General features: G+C 36.9%; 1 protein-coding gene across 1 annotated transcript; it reads left to right on the top strand.

Moving 5' to 3' along the window:
- Nucleotides 1–387: 387 nt before the first annotated feature.
- Nucleotides 388–21,351, top strand: LOC113568153 (myosin-7-like). The gene is made up of 40 exons (XM_035530602.1): nt 388–410; nt 7,749–7,971; nt 8,199–8,239; nt 8,348–8,555; nt 9,285–9,428; nt 9,514–9,670; nt 9,998–10,025; nt 10,192–10,294; nt 10,378–10,470; nt 11,274–11,337; nt 11,425–11,523; nt 11,625–11,728; nt 11,973–12,111; nt 12,222–12,340; nt 12,429–12,578; nt 12,685–12,855; nt 12,942–13,251; nt 13,367–13,437; nt 13,833–14,038; nt 14,276–14,399; nt 14,544–14,680; nt 14,761–15,016; nt 15,103–15,345; nt 15,428–15,604; nt 15,689–15,834; nt 15,937–16,027; nt 16,110–16,499; nt 16,757–16,883; nt 16,969–17,087; nt 17,174–17,370; nt 17,489–17,672; nt 17,971–18,136; nt 18,229–18,353; nt 18,765–19,073; nt 19,178–19,381; nt 19,471–19,767; nt 19,892–19,996; nt 20,131–20,226; nt 20,325–20,459; nt 21,268–21,351. Exons 4-40 carry the CDS (start codon nt 8,355–8,357, stop codon nt 21,286–21,288), a joined length of 5,808 nt encoding a protein of 1,935 aa, XP_035386495.1. The 5' UTR covers nt 388–410; nt 7,749–7,971; nt 8,199–8,239; nt 8,348–8,354; the 3' UTR covers nt 21,289–21,351.
- Nucleotides 21,352–24,170: the final 2,819 nt, after the last annotated feature.

A 24,170-nucleotide genomic window follows, 5' to 3' on the forward strand; every position in this document is an offset into this window, starting at 1 on the left:
GACCATAATATTTTTACGTAGTGATATTCAGGAGACAGCTGCATTACTGGACACAGAAATACTAAATCCTGTCTGATTTTAGTGTTGAAAAAAGATGCAAACTGATTACATCTTTCGGCTGCTACAGTTCAGTAGCATTTTGTTGGTGGGGAGGCAGGGTTGGTTAACCTGTCAACTAGGCATGTGCTGATATACAGTAATATAGTGTATCATGATATTAAAGACGTCCAGTAATCAGTAATGTTATTGCTGATCTTTCAAAATACCGTCACTGCTTAAAAAAGCTGTTTATTTTGCCAGAGACATAAAGCAGCCCTGGTTTAACAACCTCTCACGCACTGTTGTGAAGCACTGATCACGTGCTGTTGTAAGAGAGTTGTAAACAATGCGAGAGACGCCAGAGCATAGTGGTAAGTGGCGTGACCCCAGAACCTTTTCTACATCAAAAAAGTTTAAATCAGAAGTATGGAAATATTTCAGCTACAGATACATGAAATGTGGGAAGCAGCAAAGTTAGCACAAACAATATGATGGCACAACTCCGTGATAATCACTCGAAGCAATTTAACCTAGCGCACTTAAGGTAAACTTAACATTTGAACGGCGTGACGATGGTTTATCAGTTAAAAGTTTCTAACGTTATGTGTAAAATACAATTCTGGCTAATGAGAGGTCTACATGCCGACCAAAACTGGTTTAATGGTTGAAATATGTAGCTAGTAGATGCGCGTTTATTCTAAGGAATATTCCGACGTGCGTGTTTTTTTTTTGTCTCACCTGCGCTCTCTCTATCATTAGGTTAACGTTATAGTCTATAGCTATCTACGTGTGTGAAAAATCCCCCTGCATTTCAGCAAAAGAGCAATGTGTAGCCTAACATCATGTCATGCTAATCTCCAGTCAGTTCACTATAGAGTAAACATTGGTGAATGGTGAATAGTGAATGACGAACGAGTGAATGTAGATGGAAAGATCACAGTGGATCTTTGCTCCGTGCTTGCTAAGTTCCTCCGTAGTATGCTAGTTAACTAGATAGCTACATAAGTATTTCTGTAAGTAACAGTAGCATGGCAAGAAAATGTTAGCGCAACAGCTAACAGCTGTTGGGGGAGGAACTGCGCTGAAATCAGCTGTGGATTCTGTTATCTTCCTCCAAATCATGAGTTTAGTTTGTGAAGATTCAGAGCTTACTACTAACCGGTAAGACACCATTTTATTATCATACACTATGCTTTTTATTATCATTTTAGCACATTTCTATTATCATATGCTAATATAAAGACAGACTTGCATATTTACAAGTAATATAAGTGAGGAGGTGTTGGGTAGATATAGTATTAAGGACAGGAATAAGGAATTGCATATGGTGGTCAGTTTTTTCAAAAAGGATGGAAATGGCTGTGGTGAACATGTATCTTAAGAAAAGGGAGGAACGAAGGGTGACATAGGTGGACTATATAATTTGCAGGAGACACAGCCAGAGAGATGTGATGAAGGCTAAGAAAAAGGTGTATGGCAAGTTTTATGAGAAATCACACACTAAGAAAGGTGAAAAGACTTGTACCAATTAGGCAAACAGAGAAATAGAGATGGGAAGGATATACAGCAGGGTAGAATAATAAAGGATACATATGGGAAGGTGCTGACAAATGAGGAGAGTGTTCTGAGAAGGTGGAAAGAGTATTTTGAGGAGCTGATAAATTAAGAACATGAGAGAGAAGGTTGGATGACCTAGAGATAGTGAACCAGGGACTGCCTCAGATTAGAAAGAAGGAAGTGAGGCTAGATGAGAATGAAGAGTGGATAGGCAGTTTGGAGCAGATATCATAAAAGTGGAGGCATAAAAATGTTTAGGAGAGACAGCAGTAGAGTTTTTAGCTGGAATGATTAACAAAATCTTGGAATGTGAGAGGATGCCTGAAGAATGGAGAAGAAGCATAATGGTTCTGATTTTTTAAGAATAAGAGTGATGTGCAGAGCTGCATTTACTAAACAGGCATAAAATTGATCAGCCACAGCATGAACATCTGGGAAAGAGTAGTAGAAGCTAGGTTGAGAAAAGAGGTGAGGATTTGTGAGCAGCAATATGGTTTCATGTCAACAGATTGCACCACAGATATGTTTTCTTTGGGAATGATGATGGAGCAGTATAGGGAAGGCCAGAAGGAGTTGCACTGTGTGTTTGTAGGTATAGAGAAGGCTTATGAACCGTTATAGAGAGAGGAGCTGTGGTATTGTATGAGGAAATCATGAGCGGAAAAGTATGTGAGAGTGGTGCAAGGTATATATACGATTAGTGAAATAGTGGTAACATGCAGTAAGAATGAAGTGGGACTGCATTAAGTGTTAGCTCTGCTTCTTTTCTTGTTTGCAATGGTCATGGACTGGCTGACAGATGAGGTTAGGCAGGAGCCTTCACAGACTATGATGTTTGCAGATGACATTGTGATTAGTAATAAGAGTAGGGAGCAGGCTGAGCAGAGCTTGGAGAGATGAAGGAATGCATTGGAGGGAAGGGGAATAAAAGCAGGAGTTAAATGAAGTACAGGTCAGTGAATAAGAGGGATGGTGGAGGGATGGGGCAAAAGGTAAATTTACAAGGAGGTGATGAATGTGGATGAGTTTAAATATTTGGGGTCGAGTGTACAGAGTAATGTAGAATGTCATAAAGAGGTGAAGATGAAAGTGCAGGTAGGGTGGAGTGGATGGTGTAGTGTTTTGTGATAGAAGGCTACCTGTCAGAATTAAAGGGAAAATCAATAAGGTGGTGGAGAGGCCTGTTATGTTGTATGGCTTGAAGGCAGTGGCACTGACTTAAAAGACAGGAGAGGGAGCTTGAGGTGTCAGAGATGAAGATGCTGCAATTTTCATTGGGAGTGATGAGGATGGACAAGATTAGGAACTATCTTATTAGAGAGACAGCGCAGGCAGGATGTTTTGGAGACAAAGTTAGGGAGACGAAATTGAGATAGTTTGGGCATTTGCAGAGGAGGGATGAGAGTTATTTCGGAAGAAGAGTGTTGAGGATGGTGAGGAATATAAAAAAAATACCCAAAAAATGAGGAATATGGATGCAGTTAGGGAGGACATGAAGGTAGTTGTGGTGACAGGATAATGCTTAAGACAGGGCAGATAAAGACAAATGTGCTGTGGCAAATCTGCTGTGGCATCCCCTAACGGGAACAACTGAAAGACGAAGAAGAATTTGCTCATAAACCACTTTGTGTTAAGATGTATGTGAACTGTAGCTAACATTACTGTTCATTGTCTTGTAGCCCATTTAAAAACATAGTTAACTGTATTGTAATTACTAGTACAAATAATTAAAATTTCCACAAAACTATACTCATAAACAATACTGTTTGTGTATGATCACATAGATGTCAATTTGCATTTTTCATACTCAATATCCGAGATTTCAAATAATTAAAATTTCCACAAAACTATACTCATAAACAATACTGTTTGTGTATGATCACATAGATGTCAATTTGCATTTTTCATACTCAATATCCGAGATTTCATGCCTGGCCAGAAAAAGGGAAACACACAGTGTTGCTCAGAAATAAATATATAAACAGTTTGATTGAAGTCCTGTGAAATAATGAGAAGTTAAATATAATGTCCTGCAAACTATGAGTTACATTTAGCTGACACTTTATCCTGACTTATATTTATGACTGAGTACAATAGCCTTGCTCAGGGGCCCAACAGTGGTAACTTGGCAGCGGTGGGGCTTGAACCAGCAACATCCCAGTTACAAGTCAAGTACCTTAGCTGTCATGTCACATGTCATGTTATATTGCAACAGCATACTTTGTCAGACATGCCCATTCAAGTAGCTGAAAAGCCTGAATTTCAGAAAACTAATGACAACTACTGTTCAAAAAGAAGCAATAAAATTTGTTATTCCTCTAATACAGTTTTTTTAGCCACATTGTGATATCGTCAACCATGATAAAAGGCAAGGTAAATATTGTGATGACTCTTTTTATCGGCACATGGATCCTGTCAACAATGGCAAACACAATTGGTTTCTGTAAATGTTACTGTTGATGAAAAATTATTCTCACCTTGTAAGGTAGGGGTGATGTAAGGTTGCAGTGTATCTTTGTAGATTACTTTGAGAATATGAAGTTTGGTTTTACGCAGTCTGTGTTCTACATTTGTGTTCTGAGTTGAATTGCTGAAGTATTTCCCCATGGTGCCTTTTGCTTACATGAAATGGTTTTAACTTTAACTGATGCAGTCATGTTCATGACATTGATCATTTTTTACTTTGTTATACATTAGAATAAAAGTGGATCTAAATAGGTTGGAAATAAGTTTCCTAACATTAAGCTTCTTACTTTGCATAGCAACAGTGTGTTTGCAGTTTATGGTGTTGTTAATCTAATTGTAAATTAGACATTTAAAATATAGTAAATTAGCTGGCTAGCAAATTAGCTAATCTGGTTTCAGAAAATGGTTATCAAAGGATTAGGCAACATTAACTGATGATTTTCCAGTCCAGGTTTGCTAGTATGTTTGCTAGTATGTTTGTTAAACAGTAAAGGAAGCCATTGGATTATATGTATTATTGCACATTTAAATATTTGAATATGTTAGCCCTGTTTGTAGCTATTAGTCCTAGGGATGAAACACTTTCATCTGGAGATGTTACAGAGCACAGTTGTAAAGAACAACGTACTCTATATAAAAGTTACAAAATAATGCTGCACTGTAAAACTTGATGAGTGAAGTCAACTCAAATGGTACAATGACAGTGATTGATTAAAGCATTGATTAAAGCATTGATTAAAATTAATAATTTTGAAAAAAAAAACAGCCACAGTTACAGAAATGTATATTGGTTCTTAATTAGGCCAGAGCTGAGTTTTTATGACACAATCATTTAACCCTCTTAAGAAAAAAACATATAGTAATACTATAGTAATTAAAACAGAACATATAATGAATAAATTTACTAATACGTTTAAGACATCAGATTTTCTAAGTGTTCAGTATTACACATTTTAATCAATTATTTTTAAAAAAGAAACACCTACCTCTGCCAGTAGAAGAGTGCTTCTGTGTGCATTGTGCTTTCTGGGTGAGTGAGATGCACCTTTGTTGGATTGTAATTACCACAGAAAGTCTTAAAACACATTTCTCCAAATTTTGATTTGTGGCTAAATATACAATTCTGCTGTTATGTTGACTCATATCCATTCTGTATTAAACATGCAAAATACATAGAACAAATGAAAATTAAATTACCTGTAACAAAAGGTTTTCAGTATATGATGATACAAAGTTTATTGCATGTTGACAATTGCCTCACCTTGAAAAATAAGCGTGTTCCTCATTTTCTCAACTGCTAAGCACCCATACCTGTACAAAAAACAAATAGATATGAGGGAAAAAAGGACCTGCTGGAGACTCTAAAGTGCACTGTGTGCCGAGTTGTCTTGGTGCAGTTCAAGGTGATGAGCAAGCCAGAAGGACAGTGGTTATTAGAGGAGGAGTCTACTTTGAGCAGCTGCAAATTAGAGGGGGTGGTGAGGGTGGTTCAAACGTTTCCAGAGCATCCAACACTGGTGCAATCTTAAACCAGATCACAGTGCACTTGGGCTAAATTAGGAGTTCACTTGCTGGCTGAGGGACACATGAGGTTTGCAGAGAGAGGTTTCTATATACAGAGTCATCTTTAAGTGATGCCCTGACCCCCCCCACCATACCGCCTAATCAAATGTAAATTATGAGACATACCATGAGCAATACGAGGGCTAAACTACACCTTTGTTTTTTCTGACTTGATGGGGCCAAATAATTTTAACCACATTTTTAATTCCTATTTAGGTAAACAATATGCTATTAATATAAATCTATCTGAATCTGTATTATTTTCCATCAGCTGTTTCCATCAAAATGTAAACTTAGTCCATAGAATAGAAAGTCCAAAAAAGTGCCAACTCCTATAACTAGGTTCTTTTTTTTATGTCCTTGGAGACCTTTAGATGTGAAGCATCGGCTCTAGTCATATAGAGCCTCACACTAGCTGCTCTTCTCAATCAGGGAGAGGCACTCAGGAGGAATTTCACAGTGTTATCTTTGTACTCAAGGACAATGGCAAGGAAACAGTGGCCATGGTATGTCTTTTGTCAGTCCATGCATATAAACAAGTGCATACATATATATCCCGGAACTCACCTTACAATATAATGTTGTACATACCTATCTTTTGACTTCATTTGAATGAGAAACTACATGCTAAACTGTTTAAAGCAAGTTAATATTATGTGGATAGTAGCAAAAAATTCCTAGGGTGTCCAATATATTATCAGTTGACTCTGCTGGGACTGATTTTTAAAACATTTAACATTGCAGAGTTAATAGTGATTAATAGATTTAATAGTTAATATTCATTAAAAAAGACCAAAAGAATGAGAACATAATTCACACTTATTGCAGTTGAGATGCACTTTGTACAAAGCTTTTTAACCTCTACCCTTCAACTTCCACACTCAGTATGTCCCATTTAGTACCTTTAAGTGTTAATGTACACGACATACTTAAGAATCTTACAGGGCAAAAAAATCTGCACCTCAGCCCTTTAGGTGCATTAGGTGCCATCAGAAGAGAGGTTACATGATAGTTTGATGCAGACCAATTCTAAAGACATGGTTCTTGACACTGATGATTGTTGAAGCATTCTGATTAATTTTAATCCTCAGTCATAAAGTCATTAACGTAACAACAATGAAAACATAATTGTCAGTACTTGACAAAAGAAATAGCCATCCAAATAAGAACTGTAATTTATAACCAACTCTTAAAAAATTGTCACTGACTTAAAACAGTTATGCAAGTAGATATTGTTTTTATGAGCATCTCTAAAGTAGGGTCATATGCTCAGAAAGACAATGCATAAATGGATGTGGTCAAAGAGATCATACAAGCTGTTCTTCTCAATCACAAGAAAAGCACTTGGCAAGAATTTCACAGGGTTATCTTTGTCCTCAAGTGTAACGTGAAGGAAACAATGCCATTTCAACGCCACGAGTCAGAGTATAACATTCACACCAGCTGAGGAATGACCTTGGTTGTGAGATACCACTCAGAGACAGACAGCTGATGCTTCTCTAATAGGGGTAAAAAGTACCCGTGATGGCCTGAAAACAAAGACACCAACTAGTCACTTAATCTAAATAAGCAATATATAAGGTTTCTCAAAGAAGTGTGGTATATATAATATACTATAAACATATATATGCTCTATAAAACATTTCTAGTCCCAAAATGACGTTTATCTCTAACACGTTTGTTTTGAACTATGGCCACACCATACATTTTCACATAATTGTAATCTGAAAATTATTCATATGGCTGCTTTTTCTCCTAGTTTTCTTAAAGATGTATACTTGGGACTGTACTAAATAACTGGATCTCATATCCAAGGTCTCACAAGGTCTCACAAGGTCTCACAAACATGTACCACTGCACAAATCTGATCAAATCTGGATCTGAAATGTTTTTGTCTCAGATGCTGAAGGTGAGCAGAATTACATGAGTCAAACTTTTTCATTAGTTGCTGCATCATGAAAGACTGCATTGGTTTTTATCTAATAAAACTGTATCTCTATTGAAACGTGTTTATCAAAATGTAATATAAAAAGAAACTATTAACAATAGCCAAAAACACATGTAAATCGCTTTGTGCATGCCCTACCTCATCCCTGCATTTATTCCTGCTATGTATTATGCAGCTGGCATGGCTACGGTTCTCCATTACCTCCCACTGGACCCTTGCTGATATAAACTACATGAACAAAGGAAACCGACTCCCAACAATGTCATCAGTACTGTCACCAAACTGAGACGCTACAATGCATCATATGCCGTCAGCAACCATATTTAGAGAACCCCTTACATTATAAAAGGGAGAGAGGAACGAGTAACCCAAGACTGGTTTTCAATTGTTACCTCACGGTGAGTTGTCAGTCTCAGTCTCGTTAAGTCTCAAGAGGACTGACATTGTGGGTTAGGGGGTGGGGAACTGCTGCATTAGATTTACCAAAGTAGGAGTACTTTACAGGTAGAGTAAATGAGAGATTTAATTATCTTTTATGCTTTAGACTAAAACTAACAATGATGTGAGGGCTGTGACAGACGCATAAAACCAAATTATTCATATTTTTTTGTTTGTCTGCTTATAGATCAATACACCACCAATTTCTGGAGAGGTGCAACAGCAGAGGTGAGAAAGCTCAAATGTTAATAATACTATTGATTTGTAAGACTTACCATTACTTACACAGAATGAAAATCTAACATTTATATCCAATAATAATTGTTCTTAAACAAGGGAAAACATGGGTGATGCTCAAATGGCGGAGTTTGGGGCAGCTGCCCCCTATCTAAGAAAGTCAGACAAGGAGCGTCTGGAAGCACAGACCCGCCCCTTTGACATGAAGAAAGAATGCTTTGTCCCTGACCCAGAGGAGGAGTATGTCAAGGCTTCAGTAATCAGTCGTGATGGGGACAAAGTCACTTGTGAAACCTCTAAGGGAGCGGTAAGAAAATTATATGCACTTTACTGATATCTGAATTCAGTGATATTGACCTGAGCTCCACAAACACTCACTAATGAAAACAGACATGTAATTTAAAGTATTTATATACTTGCTTTGTTTTTTCCTGCTACATTAAGTAAAAACAATACATAAAATAACACTACATAAAATTAATTTTAATTTTATAACTCCTAAAGGAGTATAAATTGTTTTAATCAAAGCATTAATTATTTTACAAAAGAAAACTGACTCCTATGTATATATAGGTGAGAGTTAAATTGGAAATAATCTGAACAGTTTAACAGTCATCATCAGGAGATTGTAATTTTGGTTTCTGATGATGCCAGAGCATCTGTGGCCGGGAGCCTGAGAGAGCAAAATTGGCCATGCTCAAGCTGAGGTCAGTCATGGGTGTTTAAGACCTCATGCATCAAATGGGATGGATACTGCTATCCTCCTGACATTGAATGAGTTGCATGTCACAAAGATATGGTGATTGGCTGCACGTGCCTTGGAGGAAGCATGTGACAGCCCTTGCCTTCCCAGGTTGGCAGCTGTTGTGTGACAGGGGAGAATTACCTGATAGTTGGGAATTTACTACAATTAAAATAGGGAGAAAAATCTGAAAAAAAAGAGAATGGCATTTCATTTACAGTGTATACAATGGAATAATTTGTACTCAAAGGACATAAATAAGTATATTATGTGGTAATATACTTTTTGCTGCAGACCGTGACTGTCAAGGAGGCTGATGTTCACCCTCAGAACCCGCCAAAGTTTGATAAAATTGAGGACATGGCGATGTTCACCTTCCTTCATGAGCCTGCTGTGCTGTTTAACCTCAAAGAGCGTTACGCAGCCTGGATGATCTACGTGAGTTAGACATGTATAGTTCTCCATCTATAAACTTATTTTCTATGGATGTGAAAATAGTAACTCTAAGATTCTCTCTATGCAGACCTACTCTGGCCTCTTCTGTGTAACTGTCAACCCCTACAAGTGGCTGCCAGTGTACAACCAAGAAGTTGTACTTGCCTACAGGGGCAAGAAGAGGAGTGAAGCTCCTCCTCACATCTTCTCCATCTCTGATAACGCCTATCAGTACATGCTTGCAGGTATTCATTAAACTATTCAGCACATAACTAAACACAATCTGGGACCTCAAGGGTAAGAAAGTACACCCAAATTTGGGGAAAGGTTGTACTCTGTTCTACCATAGTAATACAAGAAACAACAGTCAAAAATCCTTGAGAATATCAGGCTCATTTTGATACATTTTTCATTTCTAGCCTTTGACCAAAAAAAACCCCTTTTTATTTATCATTAACTAAATCTGTTTCCAAAAGATAGGATGCGATTACTTTCAAACTGTTTTTAACGGCTTGTTTATTCATAAACTATAAATTCATTCAGATGCTTATTTAAAACATTCTTTATTTCAGACAGGGAAAACCAGTCTATTCTCATCACGTAAGTTTGTTTTATTACAGGAATTATAATTAGCTATATAGCTATAAGTTAAGTTTTCATTTTTAAATGTTACAAGTTTGAATGTTTTTAAAGAAAGTTGCTATAGTAATCAATATCTTTTACATGATTCCTGAGGTTAATTCAAACAGTGAATCTCTCTATGTAGTGGAGAATCTGGTGCAGGGAAAACGGTGAACACCAAGAGAGTCATTCAGTACTTTGCCAGCATTGCTGCTGGCAGTTTCAAAAAGGATACCACTGAGAAGAAGGTTTGAAAAATAGTAACTTTTATATAGCTTTACTGAACAACTATGGATAAAAACATTTCATAACATACATGCTTTGTTCCCAGGGAACTCTGGAGGATCAAATCATCCAGTGTAACCCTGCTCTGGAGGCTTTTGGAAATGCCAAGACCATCAGAAATGACAATTCTTCTCGTTTTGTGAGTTATATTTTGCCAATATACTTACTTATATTAATGAGAATTTTTAAAAACAAAATGAACAGTGTGTACCTAAAAATATATGACAGTATATTGCTATAACATTGAATAAGTTGAATAAGTAAAATTGCAAATATTGCAAATTACAAAGTTCTTGCATGCTACATATATTTGGAATGACATTAGTGAATATGGTTATGGTTATGAATATGGTTATAACTTCATGGTTCATTGTGGAAATAATTCATATTGTTTATTCATTTATATATATATATATATATATATATATATATATATATATATATATATATATATATATATATATAAATATATATATATGTATGTATATATATATATATATATATATATATATATATATATTATATATACATACATACATATATATATATGTATGTATGTGTATATATATACATATATATATGTATATATATGTATATATATGTATATATATACATATATATGTATGTATGTGTATATATATATATATATATATATATATATATATATATATATATATATATATATATATATATGTGTATATATATATGTATGTATACATTTTTAAATACATTTATATATAGAATCACTGTCTCCGGTTCCTTGCATTTGGACTTGGGGCTGTCCATCTTATTTATCTTCATATGCATTTGTTCCTGTATATGACACTTGCCTATATATGTATGTACATTTCATTTCCTGGGAAGCACACACAATGTCATGCGGATAAATTTTAAGTTTGACACTTCCTGAAAATGTAAATATTTCTGATTTGTTTCTAACAGGGCAAGTTTATCCGAATCCATTTTGGTGCCAGTGGCAAGCTTGCCTCTGCAGATATTGAGACTTGTGAGTACATTCCTTTAGTCAACAAAATTAAGAAGATTCTTGAAAAATGTATATACTTTGGTTACTTGATTACTCTTGGTAATACAGATCTTCTGGAGAAATCCCGTGTGACTTTCCAGCTCAAAGCTGAGAGAGACTACCATATCTTCTATCAGATACTGTCTCAGAAGAAACCTGAGCTACTAGGTCAGCAAGAAAAAACATTTATCTTTTCCTTAATATATTTCAAGAAATATACATAACTACAAAAATATTACCATAAAAATAAATACATCTCTTTCTTTCAGAAATGCTGCTTATTACTGCTAACCCTTATGATTACGCCTACATCTCCCAAGGAGAGACACAAGTGGCATCTATTAATGATGCAGATGAGCTGATGGCTACTGATGTGTGTAACGAAACAGTCTCAGTTTTATTTGTGCAAAGGAATTGTAATTTAACAACAACAAAAACAAGCACAAGAATATAACTATGATAACTAAATGTTTACATAGTAACAATAATTTAATTACAAATTATTAAGGCTATGTACATTCATTCTATTGAAAGTACTGTTTGTAGTTCAGTAGTCTTGATTCTTGAGGTGCAGCAATGCAATATACCTATATTTGAAAAACGTGCTTTTTCTCTAGGAAGCATTTGATGTGCTGGGTTTCACCCAAGAGGAGAAGAACAGCATCTATAAGCTGACTGGTGCCATCATGCACTATGGCAACATGAAGTTCAAGCAGAAGCAAAGAGAGGAGCAGGCTGAGGCTGATGGCACTGAAGGTCAGTTCAAACTCAATAATCAAAATTTTATGCCTATGAGCTGAACATAGGTGTTGCAGTATAAATTAATTAGGAACATGTATTAATAATGTGCGTGTCTGTACATTCAGATGCAGACAAATCAGCTTATCTGATGGGTCTGAACTCTGCTGATCTCATAAAGGCTCTGTGTCACCCCAGAGTCAAAGTAGGAAATGAGTGGGTCACAAAAGGGCAAAATGTCCAACAGGTGAAAAATTAGTTTTTACACAAAATGAATATAAAGGGTTCATGAAAACAGGACTCTGCTGTAACATATAATTTATGACTTCTGTTAGGTGTATTATGCTGTTGGTGCACTGTCAAAAGCAGTCTATGAGAAGATGTTTCTTTGGATGGTTATAAGAATCAACCAATCCTTGGACACCAAGCAGCCTCGGCAGTACTTCATTGGTGTGTTGGATATCGCTGGCTTTGAGATCTTTGATGTAAGTTCTTATATCTTCCAGTACACCACTTCCAGTTTTCTGAGATTTTCACTTAGAGTACTTCTTGTACTTCTGCTGTACTAATGACACTGATTTTATGTTCCAGTTTAACACATTTGAGCAGCTGTGTATCAACTTCACTAATGAGAAGTTGCAGCAGTTCTTTAACCACCACATGTTTGTTTTGGAGCAAGAGGAGTACAAAAAGGAGGGTATTGAGTGGGAGTTCATTGACTTTGGCATGGACTTACAGGCTTGTATTGATCTCATTGAAAAGGTGGGTTCAAATGTGAATTGAGAAACATGAAATTTGACATAACAGTTTGACCTGAAAATAACCCACATATATTATTGCATCTGTAGCCCATGGGTATCATGTCCATCCTTGAAGAGGAATGTATGTTTCCCAAGGCCAGTGATTCCACATTCAAAGCTAAGCTTTATGATAACCACTTGGGAAAATCTGGTAACTTCCAAAAGCCCAGGATTGTAAAGGGTAAACCAGAGGCTCACTTCTCCCTGGTTCACTATGCTGGTACTGTTGACTACAATATTAACAACTGGCTGGTTAAAAACAAGGATCCCCTCAATGAGACTGTAGTGGGGCTGTACCAGAAGTCTACCATGAAACTGTTATCTTACCTGTTTGCAAATTATGCTGGTGCTGACTCAGGTATGTGGATTCATCTGCATGGTGGATAGCTTAATGCATCATCGAAATCATCTACTATACTGTGCTTAAGTTCTTACTCTCGCATAACTCAGGTATACTCTCTTTATAACCACAGATACAGGTGGAAAAGGCAAGGAAAAGAAGAAAAAGGGTTCTTCTTTCCAGACTGTGTCTGCTCTTCACAGGGTAAGACTGAGATTTTAGTAAGCTTTATGCAAAATATCTGTATAACTATAACTCAGGGTTAGGTTTTGGGTAGTGTGAACATATAGAATTAAGTTGCGTTTATGCAGCTGCAGTGTTCTACAGTTTTATAGATAGGGTTGTGTACACATAAATAGCCAAAAATGATTTTACATAGTGAGCTCAGTTTAGAAAAATTGCTGAATCTGAGAGAGACTGGACATGTGGCACATAATTTATTCTTAAATACCCAGATTTGAGTTTGTCAAGCTTCTCTCTTTCCTAAATCAACTTAATTAAATGTAATCTCTTTTTTTACAATTGTGAAGGTTTTTTTTAAACTCTAAGAGATGTTGCTAAAGCCCATGTATAATTTGCTCTATATTTTCCATTGTTAGGAAAACTTGAATAAGCTGATGACCAACCTGAGATCAACTCATCCCCACTTTGTGCGCTGCATTATCCCCAATGAGACCAAGACTCCTGGGGCCATGGAAAATCCTCTTGTTATGCACCAGCTCCGCTGTAATGGTGTGCTGGAGGGTATCAGAATCTGCAGAAAGGGCTTCCCCAACAGAATCCTCTATGGTGACTTCAAACAGAGGTATGGTTAGGTTACCCTTTTTTATACTTAAAACATGCAAAACCAGTTTTTCTTGAATAGTAATTTTGAAATCCTACAATCTTAATCGAAATACAGTTTAAAAGATGAGTATATTACAGACATCACTTTCGTCCCAGCTGACTACAAGAAATTTGACCAGAACTGTTCTTTTAGCACTAAATCATCAAATGCATTCACAATTACTGATAAATTATTGTAAATATTTGATTCTCATAGATACCGCATCTTGAATCCATCTGCTATCCCTGAAGGGCAGTTTATTGACAGTAGAAAGGGAGCAGAAAAACTGCTGGGTTCTCTGGACATTGACCACAACCAGTACAAGTTTGGCCATACTAAGGTACTACTTTGACATGAACAGAGATACTTAAACAAAAACCAATGTGTTTCCAAACAATGACCAATTTATTATATTTTCTCTAAAGCATTTAGATCACTTATGAATATAATTAATCTTTTTATTATTATTATTTAAATCATAAAGGTGTTCTTCAAGGCTGGACTCTTAGGTACTCTAGAGGAGATGCGAGATGATCGCCTTGCTCTCATCATCACTGGCATTCAGGCCCGGTCACGTGGACTTCTCTCAAGAATTGAGTTCCAGAAAATTGTTGAGCGCCGGTAATTATGTTCTCCAGTTCTTAAGAATGTTTAGTATTAAACATAAAAAATGTCTTAACATTTGTTGTGTCACCTTGTAGAGATGCCTTGCTTGTGATCCAGTGGAATGTCAGAGCTTTCATGGGAGTGAAGAACTGGCCTTGGATGAAGTTGTACTTTAAGATTAAACCACTACTACGGTCTGCTGAAGCTGAAAAGGAGATGGCCAACATGAAGGAAGAATTCCTAAAGTTAAAAGAGGCTTATGCCAAATCCGAAGCCCGCAGGAAGGAGCTTGAAGAGAAAATGGTCACGCTTCTCCAAGAGAAAAATGACCTGCAACTCCAAGTCCAGGCTGTGAGTTCAATTACTGTTGAGCTATTTCACATGTTAAAAGTACATATATCTCAGAATGATCTAATTTATCACAAATACCTTACCAGGAGCAAGACAATCTTTGTGATGCTGAGGAGCGATGTGAGGGTTTAATTAAGAACAAGATCCAACTTGAAGCTAAATGCAAAGAGCTGACTGAGAGATTGGAGGATGAAGAAGAAATGAATGCAGAGTTGGTTGCAAAAAAGAGAAAACTAGAGGATGAATGCTCTGAACTTAAGAAGGACATTGATGATCTTGAGCTAACCTTAGCCAAAGTGGAGAAGGAGAAACATGCCACAGAGAACAAGGTCTGGTCTTATAATCATTACTGGAATGCTAATTGAATTTACTTTTTTCAAAGCTTAGCTTATGCTGTATCTTTTCCCCTAGGTAAAAAACCTGACAGAAGAGATGGCAGCCCTGGATGAAATCATTGCTAAGCTGACCAAGGAGAAGAAAGCTCTTCAAGAGGCCCATCAGCAAACACTTGATGACCTCCAGAGTGAAGAGGATAAAGTCAACACTCTGACCAAAGCCAAAGCCAAGCTAGAACAGCAAGTCGATGATGTCAGTGATAAGTTAACAATTACATATTTATGATTACAAGAACATTACGTGTCACATAAATTAATATTACTATTTCCTATCCAGCTTGAGGGGTCCCTAGAACAGGAAAAGAAACTCCGTATGGACCTTGAGAGGGCAAAGAGAAAGCTTGAAGGAGACTTAAAACTGACCCAAGAGAATGTCATGGACCTAGAAAATGACAAGCAACAGTTGGAGGAGAGGCTGAAAAAGTAGGCTTCTTATAAAATAAACAGAAAGATGTACAAAATTACAAAAATGTAACATTAAATCACAATTCACCATCTAATGCTTTATGCTTATCAAAAATTCAGGAAGGATTTTGAAATGAGCCAACTCAACAGCAAGATTGAGGATGAGCAAGCAATGGCAGCCCAGCTTCAAAAGAAACTAAAGGAACTGCAGGTAAATTGCTGTCTTGTTTAATTTACACGTTTGATTTATTTATTTGGGTCTTCCACACTTAATTTAGTACCTTTAAATCTAGGCCCGTATTGAGGAGCTTGAGGAAGAACTGGAGGCTGAGAGAGCTGCACGTGCTAAGGTTGAAAAACAGAGGGCGGACTTGGCCAGAGAACTGGAAGAGATCAGTGAGAGACTGGAGGAGGCTGGTGGTGCCACTGCTGCACAGATTGAAATGAACAAGAAGAGAGAAGCTGAGTTCCAAAAACTGCGCAGAGATCTTGAAGAGGCCACTCTACAGCATGAGGCCACTGCTGCAACTCTGAGGAAGAAACATGCTGACAGTGTGGCTGACCTTGGAGAACAGATAGACAACCTACAAAGAGTGAAACAGAAGCTTGAGAAAGAGAAGAGTGAACTGAGACTGGAACTTGATGATGTTGTCTCCAACATGGAGCACATTGTCAAAGCCAAAGTACACACTTTACTGTTTGTTTGGTTTTTCTTTTCTTTATTTATATTATATATTCCCCCACACAAACTTCACCTTCTTGCATAAGTCAGTTCCCCTATCAGTCTTAATATTATAAAATGTATATAATAATATACATAGTCCACAAAAATGGTGTTTTTGTGAATCTTATTTTCTTTGCTTATTTGCTTTTATTATTCATTCAATCCCATTTTACATGTCTTTACTATTGCATTGCTGATGTCTATTCTCTGTTCCAGACAAACCTGGAAAAAATGTGCAGAACTCTGGAGGACCAAGTGAGTGAATATAGGACTAAATTTGAGGAAGGACAACGCAGCATCAATGACTTCAGCATGCAAAAAGCTAAACTGCAAACTGAAAATGGTAAAGACATGGTTAAAGTGTTCGATATGTGCAAGGTGTAAAATACTGACAACTGTAATATCACTGTAATCACTCAATCTGTAAGGTGAACTTGCAAGGCAGTTGGAAGAGAAAGATTCCTTGGTTTCCCAACTGACCAGAGGCAAGCAATCCTATACACAACAAATTGAGGATCTCAAGAGACAACTTGAAGAAGAAGTGAAGGTATTTCCACAATTTGTGCTTTCAATTATTTTATTTTTTTTTTAATTTTTATTAGGCAGTATTTATTTTTAATCATTTTCTTTTAGGCTAAAAATGCCTTGGCCCATGCAGTGCAGTCTGCTCGCCATGATGCTGACCTGCTAAGAGAGCAGTTTGAGGAGGAGCAGGAGGCCAAGGCTGAGCTGCAGCGCAGTCTGTCCAAGGCGAATTCTGAGGTGGCTCAGTGGAGGACCAAGTATGAAACAGATGCCATCCAGAGGACAGAAGAGTTGGAAGATGCAAAGTAAGAAATAAAACCACTGAATTTTCCTATTTTCATTTAGTAGCATTAAATGAAAATTTGAAGAATTTAGAATTTCATTGTACAAGAAAAAGTGCAAGTTCCAATTTTCTGAATCTAGGAAGAAACTTGCTCAGCGACTGCAAGATGCAGAGGAAGCTGTAGAAGCTGTCAATGCCAAATGCTCTTCCCTCGAAAAAACCAAGCACAGACTCCAGAATGAGATTGAAGATCTCATGGTTGATGTGGAAAGATCCAATGCTGCTGCTGCTGCTCTGGACAAGAAACAAAGAAACTTTGACAAGGTAACAATGTGCTATTAACACCTTGCTAGTTCTACCTAATTAGTAATAAATGACATTGACTTTGTAATCATTTATCACAATAATTCAACATTTCATACGTTATAGCATATTGTTTTTAGACATGAAAACTAGTTTACAATAGTTTATTGTAGATAACATGACAATATCATAAAGAATAATAATTGTTAACATTTTTAAAATTAAATCAAATGAAGGTATATGGAATTTTTATCAAGCATGTGTCATCACCATTCTTATCCTTACTATGACTAATTTAATATATTTTGGTGTAAAACAGATCCTTGCCGAGTGGAAGCAAAAATATGAAGAGTCTCAGAGTGAGCTAGAAAGCTCGCAAAAGGAGGCCCGATCTCTAAGTACTGAACTGTTCAAACTAAAGAACTCTTATGAGGAGTCTTTGGACCACCTGGAGACCATGAAAAGGGAGAACAAGAACCTCCAAGGTAGCCATGTTTGGTACAGTTTTCTGGCACATCAACAAATATTACTTGGTCTACAAATATCACATACTAAACAACAGTACTTTGTTAAACAGAGGAGATTTCTGATCTCACCGAGCAAATTGGTGAGAGTGGGAAAAGCATACATGAACTTGAGAAGATCCGAAAACAGCTAGAACAGGAAAAGGCTGAAATTCAGTCTGCACTTGAAGAGGCTGAGGTCTGTACTATTTTCAGATATAAGCATACTGCTATTGCAAATGCAGAAAAATCCTTTAGATACTAAAGTTTATGAAGCTGAGGTTCTTTTGCTGTATTTTGTAAACATGTAAACACAGTGATGCTCCAAGTATAGATATGAATTTTAAGAAGGGTATACATTTACAGTGGTGTCTATTGAAGGACAAGCTAGGGCAGTGGTAACTCAGTGGTTCAGGTACTTGACTAGTAATCAGAAGGATGCTGGTTCAAGCCCCACCACCATCAAGTTGCTGTTGGACCCTTAAGCTTTCCTTAACCTTCAATTGCTTAAGATGTATTCATTCATAATTGTGAGTAGCTATGGATAAATGTGTCAACTAATTATAAGATATGTAAATTATTATTAAATGACTCACTTGAAATCTAATAGGCTTCTCTTGAGCATGAGGAAGGAAAAATCTTGAGAGCTCAGCTTGAGTTCAATCAAGTGAAGGCTGATATAGAGCGCAAGATGGCTGAGAAGGATGAAGAAATGGAGCAGGCCAAGAGAAACCAACAAAGAGTGGTGGATACCCTGCAAAGCTCTCTAGAGTCTGAGACTCGCAGCAGAAATGAAGCTCTCAGACTGAAGAAGAAGATGGAAGGAGACCTTAATGAGATGGAGATCCAACTCAGCCAGGCTAACAGGCAGGCTGCAGAGGCCCAGAAGCAACTCAAGAATCTCAATGGACATATGAAGGTATAAATCCATGAAAAAGTGATATGCTAGAATGTCATAATCCTGGATCTTTTGTCTCTTATCAACTATTAATTTTTGCTTTATTGTGGACTTTTACTTTGAAGGACACTCAACTACATCTAGATGATGCTCTCCGAGCTAATGATGACCTCAAAGAGAACATTGCCATTGTGGAGAGACGCAACAATTTGGTGCAGGCTGAACTGGATGAGCTGAGGTCCTTGGTGGAGCAGACTGAGAGAGGCCGGAAACTGGCTGAACAAGAACTGCTGGATGTGACTGAGAGGGTTCAGTTATTGCACTCTCAGGTAGTACATAAATTTCACCTTGCGTGCACATCGATGCAGAATTAATTATAGACATGGCATAATATATAAAATTTCTTCACTATTTATAGAACACCAGCCTGCTAAACCAGAAGAAGAAGCTAGAGGGAGACACTTCCCAGCTTCAGACTGAGGTAGAGGAGGCTGTTCAAGAGTGCAGAAATGCTGAAGAAAAGGCCAAAAAAGCCATCACTGATGCTGCCATGATGGCAGAGGAGCTGAAGAAGGAGCAGGACACTAGTGCTCACCTGGAACGCATGAAGAAGAACATGGAGCAGACTATAAAGGATCTGCAGCACCGTCTGGATGAAGCTGAGCAAATCGCCATGAAGGGTGGCAAGAAACAGGTCCAGAAACTAGAGGCCCGGGTGAGTAACTACAATAGCTTTACAAATATGATAACTCTAAAATAGTTCAGAAATACATAATCTATAATGTTATCATAGGTTTGACTTGAGTAATTCGGACGTGGTTTTTTGGGTTTTTTTCCAGGTGAGAGAGCTTGAAAATGAGGTGGAGATGGAGCAGAGAAAGGCCAGTGACTCTGTGAAGGGTATTCGTAAATATGAGAGACGCATCAAAGAACTCACTTACCAGGTAGGCCACTCCTTTTTTTTTTTTTTTTTTTCTTGCAAAAAAGTTCAGTTTTCAGTAAGTTACAGTTAAATATTTATGATGAAAATTTATGTAGGTTTTCTCTCTCAATTTCTCTGTCATTTTCTCTCTCATAGACTGAGGAGGACCGTAAGAATCTCACACGTCTGCAAGACTTGGTAGACAAATTGCAGCTGAAAGTCAAATCTTACAAGAGATCTGCAGAGGAAGCTGTAAGTAACAATTTAATCATTCTATAACCCTGTTAGACTTTTCCTTGATTTTTTTGCTGTCCTCCTGCTTTCTCAAATATTCATTCTTTATTTTTCAGGAGGAGCAGGCCAATGCCAATCTGGGCAAGTTCCGCAAGCTGCAGCATGAGCTGGATGAGGCAGAGGAGAGGGCTGATATTGCTGAGTCTCAGGTCAACAAACTGAGGGCCAAGAGTCGTGACACTGGCTCCAAGGTAAGTGGCTTGAATTAAGTAACTGCAATGGAGAGCAAAGTGCCATCTGCCATCTGGCATCTGCTGGTTACATTCACAGTATTTGGAATCAGGGTCTATTACAACATAGGGGAATTTCTGTAATCAATTAAAAATTATTTAAACCCGGAACTTCCATGAAAGATTTTGTGACAAAACAGGCATATTAACTGTGAATATGGAATAACAGAGTATTATTCCATATTATGCTATATGATTATGAAAAATCTTTTGACTGGCATACCGGCACTGTTTAATGGGATATGTGACAGATGCATCATGTAGTCTGTAGCCTGGAATTTTTTTTTATGTATTTCTGTCTTTTACTGTCAATCATTTAAAGCACTGACATGGTGACAAATATAATGAAAATGATATTCATCATGGCACTATGTGTAGTGCAACATGTACTGTGCAGCACCTCCAGTTCATTGTTAATGCATGTTTTGAATGCAAACAGCATGGATGGGTATAACAATCAAGGACACAAGGTGCAGGAACAAGATAATAGAAGTAGTTTTGGAACAAAAGGTTTCCCATATTTCACAAATTCTTTAATGGTTTTAGTAATATTTTTGGTAGTAGTGTGCTAGTAGAACCATCCAAATCAACCAACTATATCTGACAAAACATAATTCAAAAATGGTAATAAAACAGAAATAGAAATTGGTATTTTCATTATTAAATAAACTAGCTCAAGTGGTTATAGCATGCTGAGCTAATGTTAATAATTATAATGTTAATAATGTTAATAATGTTTACCTTTTTGCTTTTTTCCTTTTTCGTACAGAAAGGACATGATGAAGAGTGAAGCTATCAATTGAATCTCCATGATTTGTTTGCCTGTACACAAATGGAATAAAGTCAACCTGCAACTTAACTCTGTTTGCATCGTCATTGAGCTGCATAGCGTTTTAATAGCTTGTGGCCTTTATTAGAGTTTCAGCAGTGTAGTAGTTCATGTCCTTACACTCTACATTATTAACAGTGGTCCTGACATAGCAATAGTCCTAAAATGTTAAAAAAAGACACCAAGCTAAATTTTCACAAAATTTCCCTTAATATCAATACATTGAAATTGCATTAAAAGGTTTGGAAAATTATTTTAAAAATATAATATTTTTAAGAAATATTAAAATAAAAGTTCTAAAATAGTGATTTATATGTTGATAGCATGAATATTCCAAGTTATTTTATTAGTCTAAGTAGAATGATGGTTACTAGAATAAGTCACCAGAATAAATATTTCTAAATGGAAGAAGGAACTGAGTGACATCAACTGAATTTCTATCTGAAATGTAAACATCGACAAGCACATGAGTTTCTAAATAGAAAAAAAAATCCAATATATCAGAGTCTAAAGCAGCATCCATCTCTTTTAAGTGCACTGTGTAACAGCCCAATTGCTGCAGGGTGCACGGACTCCCTTGACATAGACAGAGGTTTATTGACATACAATGCAGACAGCGAAGGCACTAACACATAACGTAAACGGTGATCATGAATACACACATAACTAATTTGAATAACGGGAACGTTAACAAAGGCTACATGAACAATGACCAATAGTGATGTGCGCACACACCAACGGGTTTAAATACATACAGACACACATAACATTAAACCATGTGCAGGTGTGTGCTATGAAGGAGGGCATGGTTACAAATAAGACAGTGTGAATCCCACTGCATGCGACGGGCCGCACCACGTGACCAGTGGCAAGGGGAGCGTTCCATGATACAGCGGATTAAAAGTTCAGTCTCCAAAATCATAAATAGCTAAATAAAATACAAATTTAAAAAAATTATACTTAGCTATGCATTGTTGCTCTCTACCCCTGAATAATATCTGGTATGTTTGGTAAAAGTGATATTAGTTTCCAAGGACTATTTCAGTACACTATATGAGAGGCAACTGCAAGATGACAAAATGTACCAGTCATTACACTTGGTTACCCAGTGGAAATACTAATTTTCAGATTTCCATAATATATATTGTATTGTTCGTATTGTGTGCAATTTATCATTTAAATGTATTTATAATTTAAATATTAATTATATATGATTGTATACATGTCTTACTGTGTGTATACATCATGACTCCCAGCATTACAGATATTCATTGCTCTTCAATAAGTAAACAATAAAAAATTCTGAAACGCACACACAAATATTTGTACAGCAGAAATACCCAACTTACCAGTCTCATTATTCCTCTGATGAATTTGGGTTTGAGAATCAGTCTGCTAGGAAAACACTGTACAAGTAATCTTAGGCAATGAAAAGAAACAATGTCAAGTGTTGAGGCCATATGGTACCCAACCCTGAGGTGTTTATTATCATTACGTATTAAAGGAGGAGTCAGCATAGAACAGCCGAGTGAGGGGAGGGAGTGTTAAATGGGTCACTTAAGAAAGTGCAATTAAGAAAGCGTAGTTTTCCACTGAGTGCCACAGTACATACTGTACTTGTTGGAGATCCCAGGCAATATTCTATAGTAGTTACTGTAACCATTATATTGTTTAGTGGCTGATGCCACTACACATTGGACATATTAAAAAGTTACATTAAAAACTGTTTTACTATTTACTGTTTTCACAGTAAACAGTATTTAATATGATGAACAGCAGCACTCATATTTCAAGACATCAGATCATATTTTTTGTGAAGAAACAGTTTTAAGTATACCTATTTTAATTAAAACTTAAAGGCAAAAATATAGTTGCCAAATCTGCTATTAAGATACTAATCATTTTAGCATCATCTGGGGCAGGTCTTTGTATTGACCCTGAATAAGCCATGTAACATAAGTAGTTTGAAGGTCTGAAAAGGCAAAGTGAGAAGGTGAAAAGACTATTGTGGGTCCTTCATGAACTGACCATCTGCTGCAAAAGTTGTACATGAGCAAAGCTGTTCTTCTCAATCACAGTGAGCACTAAGCAGGAATTTCACAGTTATCTTTGTCCTCAAGGGCAAAAGGCCATATACATGTCATTTAACCAGCTGAAAGAATAGCAATAGACACTGAGGGTAGACTTGTGGAAAGGTTTATATCGGTTGTGGGATATAAAAAACTTTCAAGGCATTGAACATCCATTTTTTTTTTTTTTTATGAAGAAGGGCATTTATGGAACCATACACAATCTGACAAAATCTGTGCTTCCATCTAAACTAGATGGCTGGGTGAGAAGACGCTTGGACAGTGAGGCCACCAGGAAACCAATAGCATGACATGCCTACTGGGTTTTATGGTCCACAGATGAAAGTGCATTGCATAACATCAAAGATATTGTACAGATCTGGCCTATATTGGAGAATGGTAAGAATATAACCATTTCTCAGAAAGGTTCATGTAGAAAGGTACTCTCAGTACTTTAGACTGTCGTGTCACGAATGATTTAAACATCTAATAAACATCACCTAGAGCTTCAGAAGCATGCTACAGCTTGCTTGCATGTTGTTCCTGGGATCTGCTAGAGCCATTCTCCAAGTTTGGGTGACACAGCCCCTGGTGCTTCGATTACCATGGATACCACTCTTGCATTCACCTTCACCTTCATTATTTCTAGCTCTTCTTTCAGCCCTCGGTATTTCTCGAGCTTTTCCTGTTCTTTGTTCCTGATGTTGCTATCACTTGCTATTTCCACATCTATCACAATGGCCCTCTTCTGCTGTTCATCCACCACTATTATGT

This window comes from Electrophorus electricus, chromosome 10 (genome assembly GCF_013358815.1).
Source record: "Electrophorus electricus isolate fEleEle1 chromosome 10, fEleEle1.pri, whole genome shotgun sequence".
Taxonomy (NCBI): domain Eukaryota; kingdom Metazoa; phylum Chordata; class Actinopteri; order Gymnotiformes; family Gymnotidae; genus Electrophorus; species Electrophorus electricus.

Coding starts and splice junctions, on each gene's coding strand:
- LOC113568153 (XM_035530602.1), top strand. CDS start 8,355: ATGGGTGATGCTCAAATGGCGGAGTTTGGGGCAGCTGCCCCCTATCTA. Junction 10,026..10,191: donor AACCAGTCTATTCTCATCAC/GTAAGTTTGTTT, acceptor CTCTCTATGTAG/TGGAGAATCTGGTGCAGGGA. Junction 19,074..19,177: donor ATCTCAATGGACATATGAAG/GTATAAATCCAT, acceptor TTTACTTTGAAG/GACACTCAACTACATCTAGA.